General features: G+C 44.6%; 1 protein-coding gene across 1 annotated transcript in view; it reads right to left on the reverse strand.

The window, feature by feature from the left end:
- Nucleotides 1-20,716, reverse strand: part of LOC137420568 (uncharacterized) — a 44,316-nt gene that overhangs the window by 16,108 nt on the left and 7,492 nt on the right. The window contains exon 2 of the mRNA XM_078786754.1: nucleotides 17,129-17,561. Coding sequence (XP_078642880.1) covers nucleotides 17,129-17,549 — 421 coding nt within the window. The 5' untranslated portion in view covers nucleotides 17,550-17,561. The remainder of the gene's footprint in view (nucleotides 1-17,128; nucleotides 17,562-20,716) is intronic.

Raw genomic sequence — 20,716 nt, forward strand, 5'->3', positions numbered from 1 at the left:
TCAGCTTGAGAAAGGTATCGCTGAGCACAAAAAAAAGCTGCCAAGTTGCTGTGACACGCTTTTAGCTCTATCAGAGATGTACTTTTCCCAGCTGAGGTTTGAGTTGATATCCAATCCAAGCAGACAGATAACAGGGAGTTCCTGCAAAGGTGAGGAATCCATAGACAGGGTCGGAAAAGAAGGTGATCTTGAACAAGAAACAGATAACAAGTGGGTCATTTTAGGTTGAGAGTAACAAGCCAGTCTTTTCCCCAGTTCATCACACTCTCCACGTCCTGATTGAGAGTGGTACTCGCATGGTCAATGGGTATTTGCGTCGAGATTGGGTCTCAGGTGGGGGTAACTGACTCGGGACACGGGCTTCCCCTGTAATTATTATTAAACAGTACAGTGAAACCCCTCATCGGCTCTTCCTCATTGTTACATTTAAACCCATAACAGAAGCAGATTTTGCTTTTTCTTGCCAGAAACAAAACACCATTTGCCACTGTTAATGGTACAGTTTCCAATTTTACAGAAAATGGTTATTAACGCAAAATGTGCATTATAAAGAAAGGCATTTGTATCCTCTTTGTCCAAAAAATATTAACCATCTTCTCAAGTATTGTTTTGCCAATCTTAGGGAGAAAGTGTTCAACAGTCGAGAGTGTGAATTGACTCGATCGGTTCAAACGTCCCGCTATCTCCTATATTTACGATCATACGGCTGAATCAAAGTGACCATTTTTTTTTTGTGTGTCATGAAACAGAGTTCATAAAAAAGTTACAAAAGAGAAATACTGAACTAACAGTGGTAGAAAAGGTCATGGTTTTGGATGGGGTAAGATAAGAGATGGTAGATAAGAGATGGTGGATACGAGATGGTGGATACGAGATGGTGGATAAGAGATGGTGGATAAGAGATGGTGGATAAGAGATGGTGGATAAGAGATGGTGGATAAGAGAAGATTAGAGATGGTGGATAGATGGTGGGTAAGAGAAGATGAGACAACAACAACAGGCATTTTAAGGCCGTTTTCCCTGCTAGAGCAGGGGTTAGCCTTGCGGACCCCATGACATTCTTCTCCCTTTTGCCCTATTTTCTGCATCTCCCCTTTTTAACCCCCTTGCCCAGATTTCTTCTTCCACCATCTTTACCCAAGTCTTTCTCAGTCTACCCTGTCTTCCACTTCCATCGACATTCATTTCCATCACTCTTCTCAACCAGTGACTTTCATCCTTCCTCAACACATACCCAAACTATCTCAACCTGTTTTTCTTCACAGCATCCATCACAGTCTCTATTCCCATCAACTTTCGCAATTCATCATTTGTCTTCCTCTCTCAACGATACTCCACACATCCACTAAACCATTCGCATTTCCACCCTTTCCAGTCTACGTTGCTGCTCTACGTTCATTACCCATGTCTCGCTCCCATAAATCATGAAACTTCTCACACATGCAGCATACACCTTTCCCTTCAGCTTATACGACACTCCGCTCCTCGTCAGCACGCCACTCAGTTCCCGAAATGTCTTCCATGCACATCTCACTCCAGCAACCTTTGCCGAGACTGATCCACCTTCTCCATTCAGCATGTCTCCGAAGTAGCAAAATGTTTTCACACCTTCCAGCTTCACACCGTCTCCAAGATCCAACTCAACATTTCCTCCATCTGCAGCTCCTTCTGTGCACACCTCCCACTTGAATGTCGCTGCCACACTGGTTAATGACCCTCTAAGACCACTACATTTTTGATGAACCCTCTCAGTGCACATTGTATATTGAATGGAGTTCATTCCGACACCCTTCCTGCACTCAGCACACGGCCACTTCCCAGTTCTTTCCACCTCACCACATGCTTTACCACATGCCATCACCTTCATCTTTCCGATATTCACCTTCAGACCTTTTGTCTCCATACATTCCTTCCACTTGTTCATCTTCTCCTTCAGTCCATCCATACTTTCTGCAATCAACACCAGATCATCTGCATACAACAACTCCCATGGCAAACACTCCTTTATGTTCTGAGCCAGCACCTCCATCACAGCTAACAAATCGGAGTGGACTTAGTACCAACCCCTGATGCACTCCCACCTTCACCTCAAACTCACCACTGTTTCCGTCCTTCATCCTTACAGCTGTGCATGCTCTTTCGTACATTGCCATCACTACTCTGATCAACCATTCCTCCACTCCTAACTTCCTCAATGCCCATGTCACAACTTCGTGTGGAACCCTATCAAATGCTTTCTCCAGATCAACAAACCCAATAAACAACTTCTTTGTCTTCTCCATATATTTCTCCTGCAACTGCCTTACAATAAAAAGTGCGTCTGTCGTTCCGCTTCCTGGCATAAATCCAAACTGCATTTTGTCGATCTTAAATTTCTTCCTTATCCTCCTCTCCAACACCTTTACCAATACCTTCATTCCATGCTCTAATAACTTTATCGCTCGATACGAGCCACAGTCAAGATTCAGTCTCAGTTGGGAACTCAGTTCCCAATCCACTGGAATGCGGCCTTCTTTCACCACCATATTACAGATCTCTGTCATTCTCTTCACACCCCAACTTCCTGCTGCCTTCAACATATCTCCCACAACTCCCGTCGGCTCTTCAGCTTTTCTACTCTTCATTGCTTTAATCGCTTCCTCAACCTCCTTCTCAGTTAGCTTCTCTGCTGGTCCTAAAACTGGGTTACTCTCTATGTTGCCATCCCATTCATTCTCTGCATTCAACAGTGTTTCCATATATCTCTTCCATCTTCCTTTAATTCCATCTGGGTCCACAATGATTTGTCCCACTTCATCCTTCAAGCAACTCACCTCCCTCACATCACACCTCTCTTTCGCTATCTGCTTTGCAATCCTGAATACCACTCTCTGACCGTCTTCCAAATCCAAGCCTCATCCAAACATTTTCATACATGCCTCCTGCGCCTTTGCTACCTCTTTCTTTGCAGCCTTCTAGACTGCCTTATAACTTTCTTGCTCTGCCTTTTCTGCCCCCCGTACACTTTGCCTTCTGCCACTCCTTGAACTTCTTTCTCTTCTCGTCAATCCTCTTTCCAACTTCATCATCCCACCACCATGTTTCCGAGTGCCTCGGTAGTCCTTTTGTACATCCACATACCTCATCAACGGCTCCCAACAGACGATCTTTCATTGACATCCAACCACTGTCAAGCTCAACCACATCATCCTCTACCATACTCAGCCTCTCTTTTAATGCCTCCCTCACTATCACCTCTTTCAACCACCACACCTTCATTCTCGGTTTGTACTTCACCCACCGAGCTCTCCTCACACCTTTCACCCTTATGTCGCAGACAACCAAGTGGTGCAGTGAAACAGCCTCCTCCCCCGGAATCACTTTTGTGTCCCGGAGGTGCCCCTTATCTCGCCTACACATGATCAGGTAGTCAACGGTTGTCGTCGACGCACCTGAGGATTAGAAGATGAGAGATGTTGGATAAGAGAAGGTAAGAGAAGGGGGAGAAGAGAAGATAGGAGATGGTGGATAAGAGAAGATATGAGATGGTGGATAAAAGATAAAAGATGATGGATAATAAAAGATAAGAGATGGTGGATATTAGAAGGTAAGAGAAGGTGGAGAAAAGAGCATAAGAGATGGTGGATAAGAGAAGATAAGAGATGGTGGATAAGAGAGGATAAAATATGATGGATAATAAAAGACAAGAGCTGGTGGATAAGAGAAGGTAAGGGAAGGTGGAGAAGAGAAGATAAAAGATGGTGGATAAGAGAAGATAAGAGGTGGTGGATAAGAGAAGATAATAGATGGTGGACAAGAGAAGATAAGAGATGGTGGAAAAGAGAAGATAAAAGATGGTGGACAAGAGAAGGTAAGAGATGGTGGACAATAGAAGATAAGAGATGGTGGATAAGAGAAGATAAGAGATGGTGGATAAGAGAAGATAAGAGATGGTGGATAAGAGAGGATAAAATATGATGGATAATAAAAGACAAGAGCTGGTGGATAAGAGAAGGTAAGGGAAGGTGGAGAAGAGAAGATAAAAGATGGTGGATAAGAGAAGATAAGAGATGATGGATAAGAGAAGATAAGAGATGGTGGACAAGAGAAGATAAGAGATGGTGGAAAAGAGAAGATAAAATATGGTGGACAAGAGAAGGTAAGAGATGGTGGACAATAGAAGATAAGAGATGGTGGATAAGAGAAGATAAGAGATGGTGGATAAGAGAAGATAAGAGATGGTGGATAAGAGAAGATAAGAGATGGTGGACAAGAGAAGATAAGAGATGGTGGAAAAGAGAAGATAAAAGATGGTGGACAAGAGAAGGTAAGAGATGGTGGATAAGAGAAGATAAGAGATGGTGGATAAAAGAAGATAAGACAACAACAACACAACAACATGCATTTTAGGGCCATTTTCCCTGTTAGAGCGGGGGTTAGCCTTGCAGTCCGCATGCCAATCTTCTCCATCTTGCCCTATTTTCTGCATCTCTCCTTGTTAACCCCCTTGCCCGCATTTCTTCTTCCACCATCTTTAGCCAAGTCTTTCTCGGTCTTCCCCGTCCTTTACTTCCTTCTCCATTCATTTCCATCACTCTTCTCAACCAGTCACTTTCATCCTTCCTCAACACATGACCAAACCATCTCAACCTGTTCCTCTTCACAACATCAATCACAGGCTCTATTTCCATCATTTTTCGCAATTCATCATTTGTCTTCCTCTCTCTCAATGATACTCCGCACATCCATCAAACCATTCGCATTTCCACCCTTTCCAACCTTTGTTGCTGCCCTACGTTCATTACCCATTTCTCGCTCCCATAAATCATAACACTTCTCACACATGCAGCATACACCTTTCCCTTCAGCTTCAACGACACTCCCCTCCTTATCAGCACGCCACACAGTTCCTGAAACTTCTTCCATGCACACTCTAGCAACTCTAGCAACTCTAGCTCTATGCAAACTCTAGCAACCGTTGCCGAGTCTGATCCACCCTCTCCATTCAGCATGTCTACGAGGTAGCAAAATGTTTTCACACCTTCCAGCTTCACGCCGTCTCCAAGATCCAACTCAACATTTCCTTCATCTGCAGCTCCCTCTGTGCACACCTTACACTTTAATGTAGCTGCCACACTGGTTAATGACCCTCTCAGACCACTACATTTTTGATGAACCCACTCAGCGCACATTGTACAGTGAATGGAGTTCACTCTGACACCCTTCCTGCACACAGCACAGGGACACTTCCCAGTTCTTTCCACCTCACCACATGCTTTACCACTTGCCATCACCTTCGTCTTTCTGATATTCACCTTCAGACCTTTTGTCTCCATACATTCCTTCTACTTGTGTTCATCTTTTCCTTCAGTCCATCCATACTTTCCGCAATCAACACCAGATCATCTGCATACAACAACTCCCACGGTAAACCCTCCTTTACGTTCTGAGCCAGCACCTCCATCACAGCTACAAATAGTAGTGGACTTAGTACCGACCCCTGATGCACTCCCACCTTCACCTCAAACTCACCACTGTTCCCGTCCTTCGTCCTTACAGCTGTACACGCTCTTTTGTACATTGCCATCACTACTCAGATCAACCATTCCTCCACGCCTAACTTCCTCATTGCCCATGTCAATACTTTGCATGGAACCCTATTGAATGCTTTCTCCAGATCAACAAACCCAAGAAAAAACTTCTTCCTCTTCTCCATGTACTTCTCCTGAAACTGCCTCACAATAAAAAGTGCATCTGTCGTTCCTCTTCCTGGCATAAATCCAAACTGCATTTCGTCGATCTTCACCTTCTTCCTTATCCTCCTCTCCAACACCCTTTCCAATACCTTCATTCCATGCTCCAATAACTTTATCGCTCGGTACGAGCCACACTCCAGATGGTGACCTTTCCCCTTGTATAGAGGGACGAGGGTACTCAGTTCCCAATCCACTGGAATGCGGCCTTCTTTCACCACCAGATTACAGATATCTGTCATTCTCTTCACACCCCAACTTCCTGCTGCCTTAAACATATCTCCCACAACTCCCGTCGGCCCTCCCGCTTTTCTACTCTTCATTGCTTTTATCACTTCCTCAACTTCCTTCTCAGTTATCTTCTCTGCCGGTCCTAAAACTGGGGTACTCTCTATGTTGCCATCCCATTCATTCTCTGTATTCAACAGCATGTCCATATATCTTTTCCATCTTCCTTTAATTCCATCTGGGTCCACAACGATTTGTCCCACTTCATCCTTCAAGCAACTCACGCCCATCACATCACACCTCTCTTTCGCTATCTGCTTTGCAATCCTGAATACTGCTCTCTGACCCTCTTCCGAATCCAAGCGTTCTCCGAACATTTTCCGACATGCCTCCTGCGCCTTTGCTACCTCTTTCTTTGCAGCCTTCTTGGCTGCCTTATAACTTTCATGCTCTGCTGTTTCTGCTCCCGTACCCTTCGCCTTCTGCCACTCCTTGAACTTCTTCCTCTTCTCGTCAATCCTCTTTCCAATGTCATCACCCCACCACCATGTTTCCGAGTGCCTCAGTGGTGCTTTTGTCCATCCACAAACCTCACCAACGGCTCCCAACAGACTAGCTTTCATTGACATCCAACCACTTTCAAGCTCAACCACATCATCCTCTACCCTACTCAGCCTCTCTTTTAATGCCTCCCTTACTGTCACCTCTTTCAACCTCCACACCTTCCTTCTCGGTTGGTACTTCACCCGCCGAGCTCTCCTCGCACCATTCACCATTAGGTCGCAGACAACCAAGTGGTGCTGTGAAACAGCCTCCTCCCCCAGGATCACCTTTGTGTCCCGGAGGTGCCCCCTATCTCGCCTACGCACCATCAGGTAGTCAACGGTTGTCGTCGACCCACCTGACGTGTATGTAACAAGCTTATTATCCTCTTTCTGGAACTGAGTATTACAAACCAACAAATCAGCTCCATCATCAAACTCCAAAATCCTTTCAACTTCTCCATTTCTCACACCATATCCGTAACCCCCATGAACTCCCTCAAAACGATCCATACTCCTTCCCACATGTCCATTTACGTCTCCTCCGACCACAAAAACTTCCTCATCTTTCACATTTTCCATCAGCCTCTCTATCGCACACCAGAACTTGTCCTTCTCTTCATCGCTCCGACCAACCTGCGGAGCATATCCCGAGATGACATTCACCAAGAGCTTTCCAATCATCATGGTTTTGGATTTCCGTTTCCGGTCCGGTTGTGAGAGGACGCTGGCGTCACTTGCTCGCCGCTTCTCTGACTGGACCATTGTCCGTATCTTGCTTTCCTGGTGGTCGTGGCGGATTTTTGGCCATTGAGTCTTCCTCTGCACGGTCCCGGCTCTGCTCTGCTGCTCCTGGCTTCACCTGCTCGGCTCCTTCGCTGTTTCCTCGGGCTCACTCTCGTGGGTTGTGCCCATTGTTTGCAGCGGCGGTGGTGGCGGTTTGCCGCCGTGATCTTGATTAGCGGCGGCGGTCGTTTGCCGCTGCATTTGCCGCTTTGCCTCCTCAACCTTGGCCTCGTGCTCGTCTCTTCGCTCCTGTCTGCCCTCTGCATGGTCCCGGCTCTGCTCCTGGCTTCACCTGCTCGGCTCCTTCACTGTTTCCTCGGGCCCACTCCCATGGGTTGTGACGATTGTTTCGCCTCCTCACCCTTGGCCTCGTGCTCGTCCCTTCGCTCCTGCTGGCATGGCTCTGCGGTACTCCGCCGCAAGGCTTCTCCTGCTTAAAACCCGCTCCACCCCATCATGCATCTCTGCAATCAAATCGAATGGACTCCTGCGTCGACCCAGGTACATTCACCGTGGCTCCGGTCATAAGTTTGTTTATTTACAATCAGGTCACTCCATCCCCATCCTTTGGTCGGCTCAGCGCACTCCCACTCATCGTCGCAACACACCTGGTCACAACAACGCACAAAATCGCACCTCCTGTCTGCGAACCCTGGCCAAATCACCTGGATTCATACCCGCCGTACAAAACAACATCAAGCTCACCCTGTTCAATACCCGGTCCCTCAACAACAAATGCCTCATCCTGAACGACTACATCCTGGAAAATAAACTGGACTTTCTCTGTCTCACTGAGACCTGGCAACAACCACTGGACTACTACACGCTCAACCTCACCACACCCAATGGATATTCTTACATCAATAAACCACGCTCGGAGGGCCGAGGTGGTGGAATTGCCGTTATTCACCGACAAGACATCAAGACCAACCTCATCTCCATCTCATCTGCTCCATCATTTGAACACCTGGCTTTTAAACTCTCTGGTCACACACAGTCAGTCATGGCTGTTGTCTACCGCCCTCCCAAACGACACCCATCATTCCTGTCTGACTTCTCCTACTTTCTGACCCAGCTATGTTCCCTCTCCCCCTCAATCCTCCTCCTTGGTGATTTCAATATCCACATGGACTCCACTGACTCCACGCTAACCACTGACTTCACTGATTTACTCACCTGCTTTAACCTCACTCAACATGTCAACTTTCCTACCCATAACCGTGGTCACATTTTGGACCTTGTCTGCTCTACTGGACTAATTTTGCACCATCTCTCTGGCTCCGACCTCACTCTCTCTGACCACCTAGCCATCACTCTGACCATCAACATCCCCACCCCAGCACCAAGGCATTATCGCACTATCAACTTCCGTAAGCTAAACGCTCTTTCACCTACCTCATTCTCACCGACCCTCTCTGAAAAAATGTCCACTTCTCCCTTCGTTGACCTCCACACCCCTTCTGACCTCACTGACTACTACAACCACACTCTCTCCTCCTGCCTTGACCAACTTGCGCCTATAAAAACCAAAACAGTTTCTTTCACCCATTCTGCTCCCTGGTTTACCCCTGAACTCCGCCTGATGAAAACTCGTGCTCGCCAACTTGAAAGACTCCGCAATAAAACAGGTCTCACAGTTCACTCCCAGGCCTACAAGGACCACATACAACACTATAAAGATGCCCTCTCCCGCGCCCGCTCCGCCTACTACTCTCAAATTATCCACTCTGGCTCCGGAAACCCAAAAGCACTCTTCTCTACAATAAACAAACTCCTCAGCCCCCTGAACACCACCACCCAGTCATTCACAATAGACAACTGCATCTCCTTCCTTTCATTCTTCCAACGCAAAATTGAAAACATCTACAACAGCTTGACCACCGCCACACCCGCTCCCCCTCAAACCACCTGCCCCCCCTTATCCTGCCATCCCCTGTCTCAATTCTCCCCAGTCTCCCCTACTGACCTCTCTGAACTCCTCATCAGAATGAAAACTGCCACCTGCACCCTTGACCCCATCCCCTCCAGCTTTGTCAAGGCCTCCCTTCCTGCTTTCTCTCCACTTATCATTGCAACAATAAACTCCTCCCTGTCTACAGGCATCGTCCCACCATCCCTCAAAATTGCTGCTGTTACCCCCATTCTGAAAAAACCTGGACTAAACCCTGACACCCTAAATAACTTCAGACCCATCTCCAACCTACCCTTTCTGTCAAAGGTTTTGGAACGCGCTGTAGCCACTCAACTCAAACATCACCTCTCTGCCAATAACCTGTATGAAACATTCCAATCCGGATTCCGCTCCAACCACAGTACTGAAACTGCTCTCCTCAAAATCACCAACGACCTTCTCCTCTCCTCGGACGCTGGCAACCTCAACATTCTCATCCTCCTCGACCTCAGCGCCGCCTTTGACACCATCGATCACACCATCCTCCTCACCCGACTTGAAACCACCTTTAACATTACCGGCACTGCCCTCTCTTGGATTAAATCATACCTCTCTGACAGACGTCAGTTCATCTCCATCAATAACTGCAAATCCCCCACTGCTCCCCTCCCCCAAGGTGTCCCCCAAGGTTCAGTTCTTGGCCCCCTCCTCTTCATCCTTTACCTGTCCCCCCTCGGTCACTTAATCTGCCGTCATGGTCTCCAATTCCACTGCTTCGCCGATGACATCCAGCTTTTCATCTCCACCAAGTCCATCTCCACCGCCACCCACTCTATCCTGACAAACTGCATCACTGAAATAAAATCCTGGCTTCAAATCAACTTCCTCAAACTTAACTGTGATAAATCTGAAATAATCATCATTGGCCCAAAAACGCTCACCAAGTCCACCCATAACTTTGCCCTCAACATCGACAGTTTCCCAGTATCCACCTCCCCTCACATCCGGAATCTTGGCATCATCTTTGACCAAACCCTCTCCTTCGACAAATACACTAAACAGATCACAAAGACAGCCTTCTTTCACCTGAAAAACATCGCCCGTCTCCGTCCATCCCTCTCCGCCGTGGCTGCAGAAACCCTCATCCACGCCTTCATCACTTCCCGTCTGGACTACTGCAATAGCCTCCTTTATGGTTCACCCTCAACAATCACCAATAAACTCCAATACATTCAGAACTCCGCTGCCCGTCTACTCACCCATTCCCGGACCCGTGACCACATCACCCCCGTCCTTTACAAGCTTCACTGGCTCCCCATCTCCCAGAGAATCCAGTACAAAATCCTCCTCTTGACCTACAAAGCCCTCCATAACCTGGCCCCATCCTACCTGGCTGACCTCCTCTCCAGACACACTCCCACCCGCAACCTCCGCTCTGCTGGTACCAACCTCCTGACCCCCCCCCCCCCCCATCCGGACCAAATTTAGATCCTGGGGGGACAGGGCCTTCTCCATCGCTGCTCCCACCCTCTGGAACTCGCTACCTCACACCATCAGAGACTCCTCCTCACTCACCACATTCAAAACATCACTCAAGACCCACCTGTTCAACACTGCATTCAACATTTAACCCACAGCATCTAACCCCTGACTATCTCCTCTCCTTCTCCCTCCTTTGTGCTTTGAATATTTCCCTATTGATTCTTCTTTTTTTGCAATTGTTTTTATGTTTTGCTATGCATTATGTTTTGGACTCTGTCAAAGCGTCTTTGGGCTTCCTGAAAAAAAGCGCTATATAAAATAAATGCATTATTATTATTATTATTATCATTTTCACCATCATCAACCTATCACTCACTCTAGTCACACTCACCACACTGTCTTCAAACTCCTCAGATAACAGGACACCAACACCATTCACGCCCTCCAGGCACCCTTGCACACAAACTTGTATTTCTGTCCCTGCCTACCCTTCACCACTCTCACACCACTTCCCTTCCATCTCGTCTCTTGCACACAACATATGTCCACTCTTCTTCTGACCAATACTTCCACCACTTCTCCTGATCTCCCTGTCATTGTCCCTACATTCCATGTCCCAAACCTCAGAAACGGATCTCCTTCGGGCTGTACCCTACCCATATGTAGTTGTAATTGTCATGGTTCTCTTTTTGAGGCAATGTTTTTATGGCCCGATGCCCTTCCTGACGCCAACCCTCTTGGTGGTCTCTTACGACACGCAGGGATACGGTGTACCTATTCTAATCCAGGGTACACACTGGGAATAAAAGAAGATAAGAGATGGTGGATAAAAGAAGATGAGAGATGGTGGATAAAAGAAGATAAGAGATGGTGGATAAAAGAAGATAAGAGATGGTGGATAAGGGAAGATAAGAGAGGGTCGATTAGGGAAGATAACAGGTGGTGGACAAGAGAAGATAAGAGATGGTGGAAAAGAGAAGATAAAAGATGGTGGACAAGAGAAGGTAAGAGCTTTTACCCAATACTGCACAGAGATGGTCAATGTCAAAACTGCAGTTTCTGAAATTTAGTTAATCACAACTCAAACTTTGATATAGTTCAAAATAAACATTGAAGAATTAAATAATTATTTTCTTTAGAAGAAAGACAAAATTGTTGTTGTAAAAATCACAACAAAAATTTCCACATTTTGTTTGTTTTGTCGACCAGTGGGTTGTAGTTTGTTTTCAAATGAAAATGCTTTTTTTAATGTTTACATTGTTCAACCAAGTTTTCAAGATATAAAGAATTATACGATGATTTTCACTGTTTAAACAAGGATAAGAGAAGGTGGGGGTACATCGTATTGGATCTGGGGGTTCCCTGGGTCACTCTTGGGAGATTGATCGTCTGTCTCCGTGCAGCGGGCTTATTCAAGAGAACTATCCAGGGCAATGCAACAACAACAATAATAATGTTAAGCCCATCCATGGCTAAAGAGAGGTACTAAAACTACAAGAACAAATGATGGCACACCATCGCAAATCCCCACGATTCACACACAAAGCAAAGTTGAAAGATGGCAACACGTTCCACCAGGAATGACCCAATATAAAATTTTGAGTGTTTATTTTCCATTTTGACCCGTGACGCTAAATCCTGGGGCATGAACCAGAAGTCAATGAAAAAGGTTACACATTTCATGTGTCCCCCAATGCTGATTGCATATACAAGGTTGCATTAAAAAAAACTAGCAACGGTACCCGCCCTATGGGCGGGGCTTCAATTGGGAGGCCCAACTGAAAAGGCAAAATATCAGAAATTGAAGGCTTTTTTATTTTAAACGATTCATATAAACATCCGTTAAATCATATCACATGCAAATCATCAAAATCTAAACAGTATTTGTAGAATTTAAATAAAAGCCACATCACTGTTCATATCGGTAAATATTATTCCATCGCGTTTCAAATCGTGATATCAACTGTGCGCTTTTCTTTAAGGAAAAAAAATGGAACGATTTTGTACCTCTTTTTCAGCTTTGAACTTCAGTATAGACGACATTGCTGATAAAAGTTCCTTTTCTCTCTGAAGTTCTTGGCAAACATTTTTATATTGTCGCTGCTGCCAACGCAACGCGTGGTGACATAAAGCTGTCCATGGCTGAAGAAATCTGTCTTTACGTAGATGGCTACCTTTTCCAATGTCTGACCTTGAGCCTTGTTACTGGTGATTGCAAAGCAGAGTCGGACAGGGAATTATTTTCGCTGCATCTGGAAGGGGAACAGGTTTTCGGATGGAATGATTGGAATCCTCGGTATGAAGATCTTGTTTCCAGCATGAGGCCCAGTAGCTGGTGTCGCATCAATGAGATTCGGCATCAAGTTGTCCACGATGTAACGACTCCCATAGCAGTGGCCATTTTTAGGGTCAAAGTTTCACAGCAGCATGATCGGAGCTCCCTTCTTGAGGCAGAGTTTGTGAGGAGGCATTCCTGATGCGCATATCGAGTTAAGGAATTCTACTGGATATTGGTGTCTGTTCTCTACTTCCATTATCTTGGCGCTGCTCAAGAAGACAGATTCCTTCCCAGGGTATTGCCGCAGTACGATCGCATTCACTTCATCAACCGCCTCATTCGTAGGACAGAGGATGGTTCGGCTGCAAAGCCAGTTCCTGTCAGCATGCAAGGTGCTCAGGTTGCTGAATATGATGTCAGTGAAGCTCTTGACTTGATGCAGTGCATTCAGAAAGTATTCAGACCCCTTCACTTTTTTCACATTTTGTTATGTTGCAGCCTTATGCTGAAATCGTTTAAATTCATTTTTTCCCCAAATCAATCTACACTAATACCCCATAATGACAAAGAGAAAACAGGATTTTATAAAGTTTTGCAAATTTATTAAAAGGGAAAAAACTGAAATATCACATTGACACAAGTATTCATACCCTCTATGACACTTGAAATTTAGCTCAAGTGCCTCCCATTTTTCTTGACCATCTTTGAGATGTTTCTACACCTTGATTGGAGTCCACTTGTGGTAAATTTAATTGATTGGACATAATTTGGAAAGGCACACACCTGTCTATATAAGGTCTCACAGCTGACAATGTGTATCAGAGCAAAAACCAAGCCATGGCGTCGAAGGAACTGCCTGCAGAGCACAGATACAGGATTGTGTTGAGGCACAGATCTGGGGAAGCGTAGAAAAAAGCCTCTCCTCAGTGAAAGCCCACTTGGAGTTTGTAAAAAAGCACCTAAAGGACTCTCAGACTGTGAGAAACAAGATTCTGTGATCTGATGAAACCAAGATTGAACTGTTTGGCTAACGTCCGGCCACTCTGCCATAAAGCCCAGATCGGTGGAGTGTTGCAGTGATGGTTGTCCTTCTGGAAGTTTCTCCCATCTACACACAGGATCTCTGGAGCTCAGCCAGAGTGACCATCGGGTTTTTAGTCCCCTCTCTTACCAAGGCCATTCTCCCCCGATTGCTCAGTTTGGCCGGGCGGCCAGCTCTAGGAAGAGTCCTGGTTGTTCCAAACTTCTTCCATTCAAGAATTATGGAGGCCACTGTGCTCTTGGGAACGTTCAATGCAGCAGAGATTTTTTTGTTGGCTTCCCCAGATCTGTGCCTCGATTTTGTGGATTTGTGGATTGACGAGGGAAAAAATGAATTTAAACGATTTCAGCATACGGCTGCAACATAAAATGTGAAAAAAGTGAAGGGGTCTGAATACTTTATGAATGCACTGTATATTGTTATGACATATCACCTGCTAAAAAGACTTTCAGGTTACTCGAGGTGGGGCCGACAGAAAGGAAAGTATAGATATTCGATGTCTATTGACATTCCTCTTGAATCGAGGAAGCTTGTGATAGAAGGGAAAGCAGGATGCAGGTAAAATGTTCCAGAGTAATGCCTTGTGGGGAAAAATAAAAAGAAGAATACCTGATCGTCTTACTCCTTGGGACAGATATAGTGTATGGATGGGAAAAAAACTGCCAGATGTGTTGAATGACTGAAAGAATGCTCAGGTGGAACAACCTGATAGACCCTCAGAGCACATTCCGTGGAAATATCTGTAGCAACAAAGCGGCAGATTGAGAGAGGTTCCAGGGATGATGCCAACTCATGCCCCACCAGAATGGCAGCATGCTGCTGGATTCTGTCAAGAAAAGAAAGGTGACAGGCTGGCACACCAGCCCAAATATGGCAATGATACTCCATGACAGGACGTACAGTGGCCTTGTATAGATGGAGCATAGCAGCTTGAGAAAGGTATCGCCAAGCACGAAACAAGCTGCCAAGGTGCTGTGATGTGCTTTTTGCTCTACCAGAGATGTACTTTTCCCAGCTGAGGTTTGAGCTGATATCCAATCCAAGCAGACAGATAACAGGGAGCTTCCTGCAAAGGTGAAGAATCCATAGACAGGGTCGGAAAACAAGGTGATCTTGAACGAGAAACAGATAACAAGTGAGTCATTTTTGGTTGAGAGTAACAAGGCAGTCTTTTCCCCAGTTCATCACACTCTCTAGGTTCTGATTGAGAGTGGTACTTGCATGGTCACGGGTAGGGGCATCAAGGGGAGGTCTCAGGGTGGGTCACTGCCTCGGGGCCCGAGCTTCTCTGACAATGTTTTTTAAACAGTATAGTGAAACCAAACCCCTCATCAGCTCATCCTCATTTCCTCATCGTTACGTTTAAACCCAGAAGCTAATTTTGCTTTTTCTTGCCAGAAACAAAAGAACATTTGCCGCTGTTAATGGTGCAGTTTCAAACTTTACAGAAAATAGTTATTTACCAGAAATGTGCATTACAAAGAAATGCGTTTGTGTCCTCTTTGTCCAAAAATTATCAATCATCTTCTCACGCTTTCATCTTCTTCTCATGTTCGGGAGAAATAGTGTTAAATAGTCCAGTGTGCGAATTGACTCGATTGGTCCAAACATCCAGCTATAGCCTCTATTTTCGATCAAAAGGCAAAATAAAAGTGACCATTTGTTTTCAAAAAGTTTTCTGTTTTTCATTCAAGAAAGTTCCTTAAAAAGTTAGAAAAGAGAGAAAGGGTGGGGGTTTGGGCCCCGAGGTAATTTGCCTCGGGTACCGTGCTGGCTCTCGACGCCCCTGGTCACGGGTAAGAGGAGACAAGGTTCCTGCGTAGGTAGTATATAGTGTTGAGTAAATGCTTTGTAAATGCTACGTAAATGCTTCATTGAGAAAGAATACAATCAGGCAGATCATTGATATATAACAGAACAATATTGGACCCAACACAGACAGACCCCTGAGGACGAGCATTCGTTTTACGGAAAGCGGATTACTGTCCCTCATGTACCACAGATATTTGACGATTTGCAAGGAAGCCAGTGATTGTATCAAGCAATTTTCCAGAAATGCCAGATGATTTCAGCCTTTGAGATATCGAGAGCATCAATCCTGGCTTCTCCACGATGATCCAAAGTCCCATTCACTTCTTCAGTGATTCCGGATAGAACATCACCAGTAGACAATGACTGTCTATAGCCATACTGAACATCAGTTTGGAGGTTGTGGGTTTCCAGATGTCATGAGGTGTTCTATGAAAGATTCAAAGACTTTGCTGATAATGGGTAGAAGGCTAACAGGCCGATAGTTAGAAGGATCTGATTACCCAGAGGAGCCTTTAAAGACAGGGACTACAGAAGCCTGCTTCCAACTCGGTGGAAACACAGTCTTTGACATGTACAAGCAATACTGTTTTGAGAGAACAGAAGACAGTTCAAGTGAACACATCTTCAAAGCAATTGTAGGGATTTTATCTTGTGCAGTAGATTTTGAAATGTCAGGCCTTTGAATAATCTTAGCAACTTTCCTGGGTGTGCTGATGATAGTGGAAAGCCTGGTATAAATACGGGAAGGACAAACAGGCAATGTTTGTCTGTGGTCTTCAAGTGTGCAGTTTGCACCAAAATGCACAGCAAAGAGGTTGGCTTTATTAATAGTAGAAGTAAGCACTTCAGGGCGTGAACAAACTTTGGTACATCACGGGTGATGAAGGTTGTGATCAAGTTTCATCAAAATCGTTTGTGTAGTTCTAATTTGGGGGGCTGCGTTGGGTCAAACATGGACCCTCTTTGACCCCTGGTAGACTCCTTGAGACCTCCATTTTTTTTTTAATGCTGTGAACAAACTTGAGTTCCAACACACAAAATATAATGTTAGCCAAGTTTGGTCACAATCCCATCAACAGTTTTGGAGCAGAGGTTGCAAGTGTTTACGGACGGACTGACTACGCGCCATCCCATAAGCTCCCCGGAAATATGTCCCAGTTGAGCTAAAAAGTACGTATATCGTTACCTTGTACCCCACATCAAAAACCCATGCATACTAGGCAATACAAAGCTGTACCAATAGAGATTATACAAGTTATAAGAATACAAAAAAAACAATGGTAGAAGATCAAGATATTTGTTAACATGTGATGTCGTATTTTAAAAGTGACATACCAGACGTGGGTCTTGATGCTTCATGCTGAGAGCGGAGGCTGCAGACATCACTGAACCCGATTCCAGAGAAAACAGAAACGTTGTCCTGGTGCACATTTGGGGATCCGAAAATCTTTTCACAGAAACTGGAAAGTTCCAGAATAACATTCTCCAAGTTGACGAAAATACTTCCCAAAAGAGAAGAACCTGCAATCTGGAAATCTTGCGGCTTCGAAAAAGAATTCATAAATTTACAGAAATCAGCATACATTGCAAATTGTAATTTCTCTTTGGCGAGAGAGAGGAGCTCGGTCCGCAATGCATCCGACTCAGTACAAGCTCGAATAACCTTCAGATTCTCAATTCCAAGCTTATCGATCACTGCTTGGGCTGTTTCTGCTCTCAATCCTTGGGACTTCAGCCATTCCAAAAAGCTCTCCATTTCACCGATGACCTGCCAAGGAAACAATGCTTATGTTAATCACGGAAAAGTTATACATGTTATTTTGTTTCCTCTGTGTGGAATTTTTGTGAGTTATTTCCGTTGACAATCCAATCAATTATTATCCAATAAATGCGGGCTTTTGCATACAGTTTGTTCACCCGCTGTATCCCATTTTGTAAGTTTTCTTATCAATCATGATCTAATGTATGTGAGTTTTTATGTACAGAGACAAAAATAAACCCAGAGTAAAGTAGGAGATCATTTGGCCCATTAGGCTGCGCCACATCAACACCAGGCCAAGATTATCTGCCAAAACGATGCAATTTCATTTGGGGAATGAGGGGAGGAATGTGGACGAGACGATGTGGCACGATCAGGGATATCCCAAGCGCTTCAAATACAAATGGGGAAATACAGTTATTTTAATTGTTTAAATAAAAAAAAGAGAAAAGCAATCTTTTGTGTTATTTTTTCAGAGGTGGGTGGGGGCGGGGGGCGGGGGGCGGTGTGGGAGGGGATAGGTTTGGGCGATGGCTGTTCTTGGATGACAAACACACAACATCAACCACACACCACCCCTTGACGAAACCTCCCACAGAAACGTCACTCCACTTCACTCAGATGCACACAATCACCCAATCCCTACTCAAGTCACAAACGTCTTGCCAATATACCGATACTCTTCTATCTCTAATGCTTCCAGGTACCTATCTAATCATAATTTAAACTTATCTATTGGTTTTGTTGTCACTGCCATTCTCGGAGACAATACCATGCATTGACTACTCTGAGTGAAAGAGCCTAATAGTCAGGCAGCTTAGGACCGGATTTGAGATGGGTATGGACGTTCTGGACAAAAGCGCCAAATTTTTCCCACATGCTACCCATTACCTTAGCTTTCCATTTTTGATAGGAACTTCCTGCAAATACATTATGGCGACCATCTTGGATTTTCATGACAGCCGCCATGTAAAAACCTATATCTTCCAATATCTCTGCTTCTAAGCCACTTAGGATCACAACCTTGGTGTCTAAACATACATTTTCTGGGACAAGGAATACAACTATACCATTTAGAAAAGCAACAGACGATTTTTATTAACACAAAAAATAAACTGAACATAAAACTTGAAAAAAAAGATAAAACGGAATACTGTTAATGTGCCATAGTCACTGAAACTACTGCAAAAAAATAATGTATTCGGAGGAAGTGGTTCCTACCAAAAATGGAAAGCTAAAGCTATGGGCAGCATGTGGGGAAAATTTAGTGCTTTTGTCCAGAACACAGACATCCATTTGCTGAGCTGCCTGACTATTACCTTACGACTGTATTAACTCTTCTTTTCTTTACTAGGCTACGGCCCCTGTAGTGTAGCAGCATAGCAAACCTGTTGTGCATTTTGTGATACAAGCACCAAATTTGGCACAAATGTACATTAATATGTTGCGAACATTTTCAGATATTGGGCCACTTGAAATTCCGTAATTTTTTTTTTCAATTTTTTTCAAATTTCGTAATTTCAAATTTTTCGGGTGACACCGTCACAATTTCGGTCTTCGAGGCCGGCCGATATAGTGGGGCGGCTTAGCCCAAATATTCAAAAGAATTGTGCATTTTGTGATACAAGCACCAAATTTGGCACAAATGTACATTAATATGTTGCGAACATTGTGTGGTCAGCAATGAAGATGAGAGTCTGAATTACATGTATGCAAAAGACCTTGTGAACCAGTGAAGCAAATACACGGGTAAGCATGAATTAAATCTAGGGCATGATATAATTTCCATGATGTTTACCTCTACACTCAATGGTGGAAGGAGGTAATGTTTTGATCCCAGCTTGTCTGTATGTCTGTTTGTCTGTTAGTCCACAAAATTCCAGACAAAGCTTGTAGTAGTGGTAGTTGTAGTGGTAGTGGTGATAACAGAAATTGTTATATAGAACTGAACTTATATTATTATTATATGCAGAAAATAACTTCATTTCTATATGCCCTGCAGTGGACAGGTTAATTGGTTTATGCACTGAAGGGGTCACCCTGGTGTGCACTGCTGTGTTCTGCCTCACTGAGTTGTTCAGGTATGATGTACTCAGCACAAGCTTCCGGTCGGCCCGGAGGTGGGGATGCGGGGCCTGTCACGGAACGTCAAAACAAACGGCCTGCCGGGGCCGCCCAAAAGTCGGGCGTGAGGGGCGCGTCCACTAATGGAACGCCTCTCGCTTCCCAGATCGAGGGCCACGTGGTCAGGAGAACCTCGTCCCTTCCGGTCACACTTTGCCTATCGGCCGGCCTCGAAGACCGAAATTGTGACGGTGTCACCCGAAAAATTTGAAATTACGAAATTTGAAAAAATTTGAAAAAAGAAATTACGGAATTTCAAGTGGCCCAATATCTGAAAATGTTCGCAACATATTAATGTACATTTGTGCCAAATTTGGTGCTTGTATCACAAAATGCACAATTCTTTTGAATATTTGGGCTAAGCCGCCCCACTACTGGTCCTGTCACTATCTCTGCTGAATAATTATTCTGCACTTGTTTTGTCTATACCCTTCATTATCATAAACATATATCATATCCCATCATAACCGCCTCATTACTAATACATGTTACAAGAAGGGGCATTCTTGGGGAAAATGCCAGGGGCATAGAAAAGGCCCCTTTATAAGGTATGTGCCATGTGGCAAAGTATAGAAAAGAAGGGACATTCCATAGCTTGTAGAAAATGCCAAACAGAAAATAAGGGACATTCAAAAAATTTCGTGTGCATGCTGGACTACCCTTGTGTTTTTAGGAGGAAGCAAGGAATGCTCTGGAAAAGTTGATATAAAAGGGGCACCCTACATCTTGCAAATAAAATACATTAACTTCTTCTTGTGTAAAGGTATTGTGTTTTTGTGTGGTCATGAGGTTGGAAATGAACTGTGATCGAGTTATTATTGTGATGTGTTTGGAAATGGGGATTTCACATGGAAGCAGGCCTTTTTGGTAACATCTTCTATGGAAATATGTGGTGGAGAATTTGAATGGCGCCCCTTTATTGGCCTAATGGATGAGGCATCAGACCTCCAAGCTGGGGATTGTGGGTTCAAGCCCCATTTGGTTTGAATTTTTTTTTTCTTCTTTCTTTTTCAAATCTTTTATATAGTTTTGAATAAAGT

Source organism: Myxine glutinosa, chromosome 1 (genome assembly GCF_964187855.1).
Source record: "Myxine glutinosa chromosome 1, kmMyxGlut1.1, whole genome shotgun sequence".
In the NCBI taxonomy this organism is placed as follows: Eukaryota; Metazoa; Chordata; class Myxini; order Myxiniformes; family Myxinidae; genus Myxine; species Myxine glutinosa.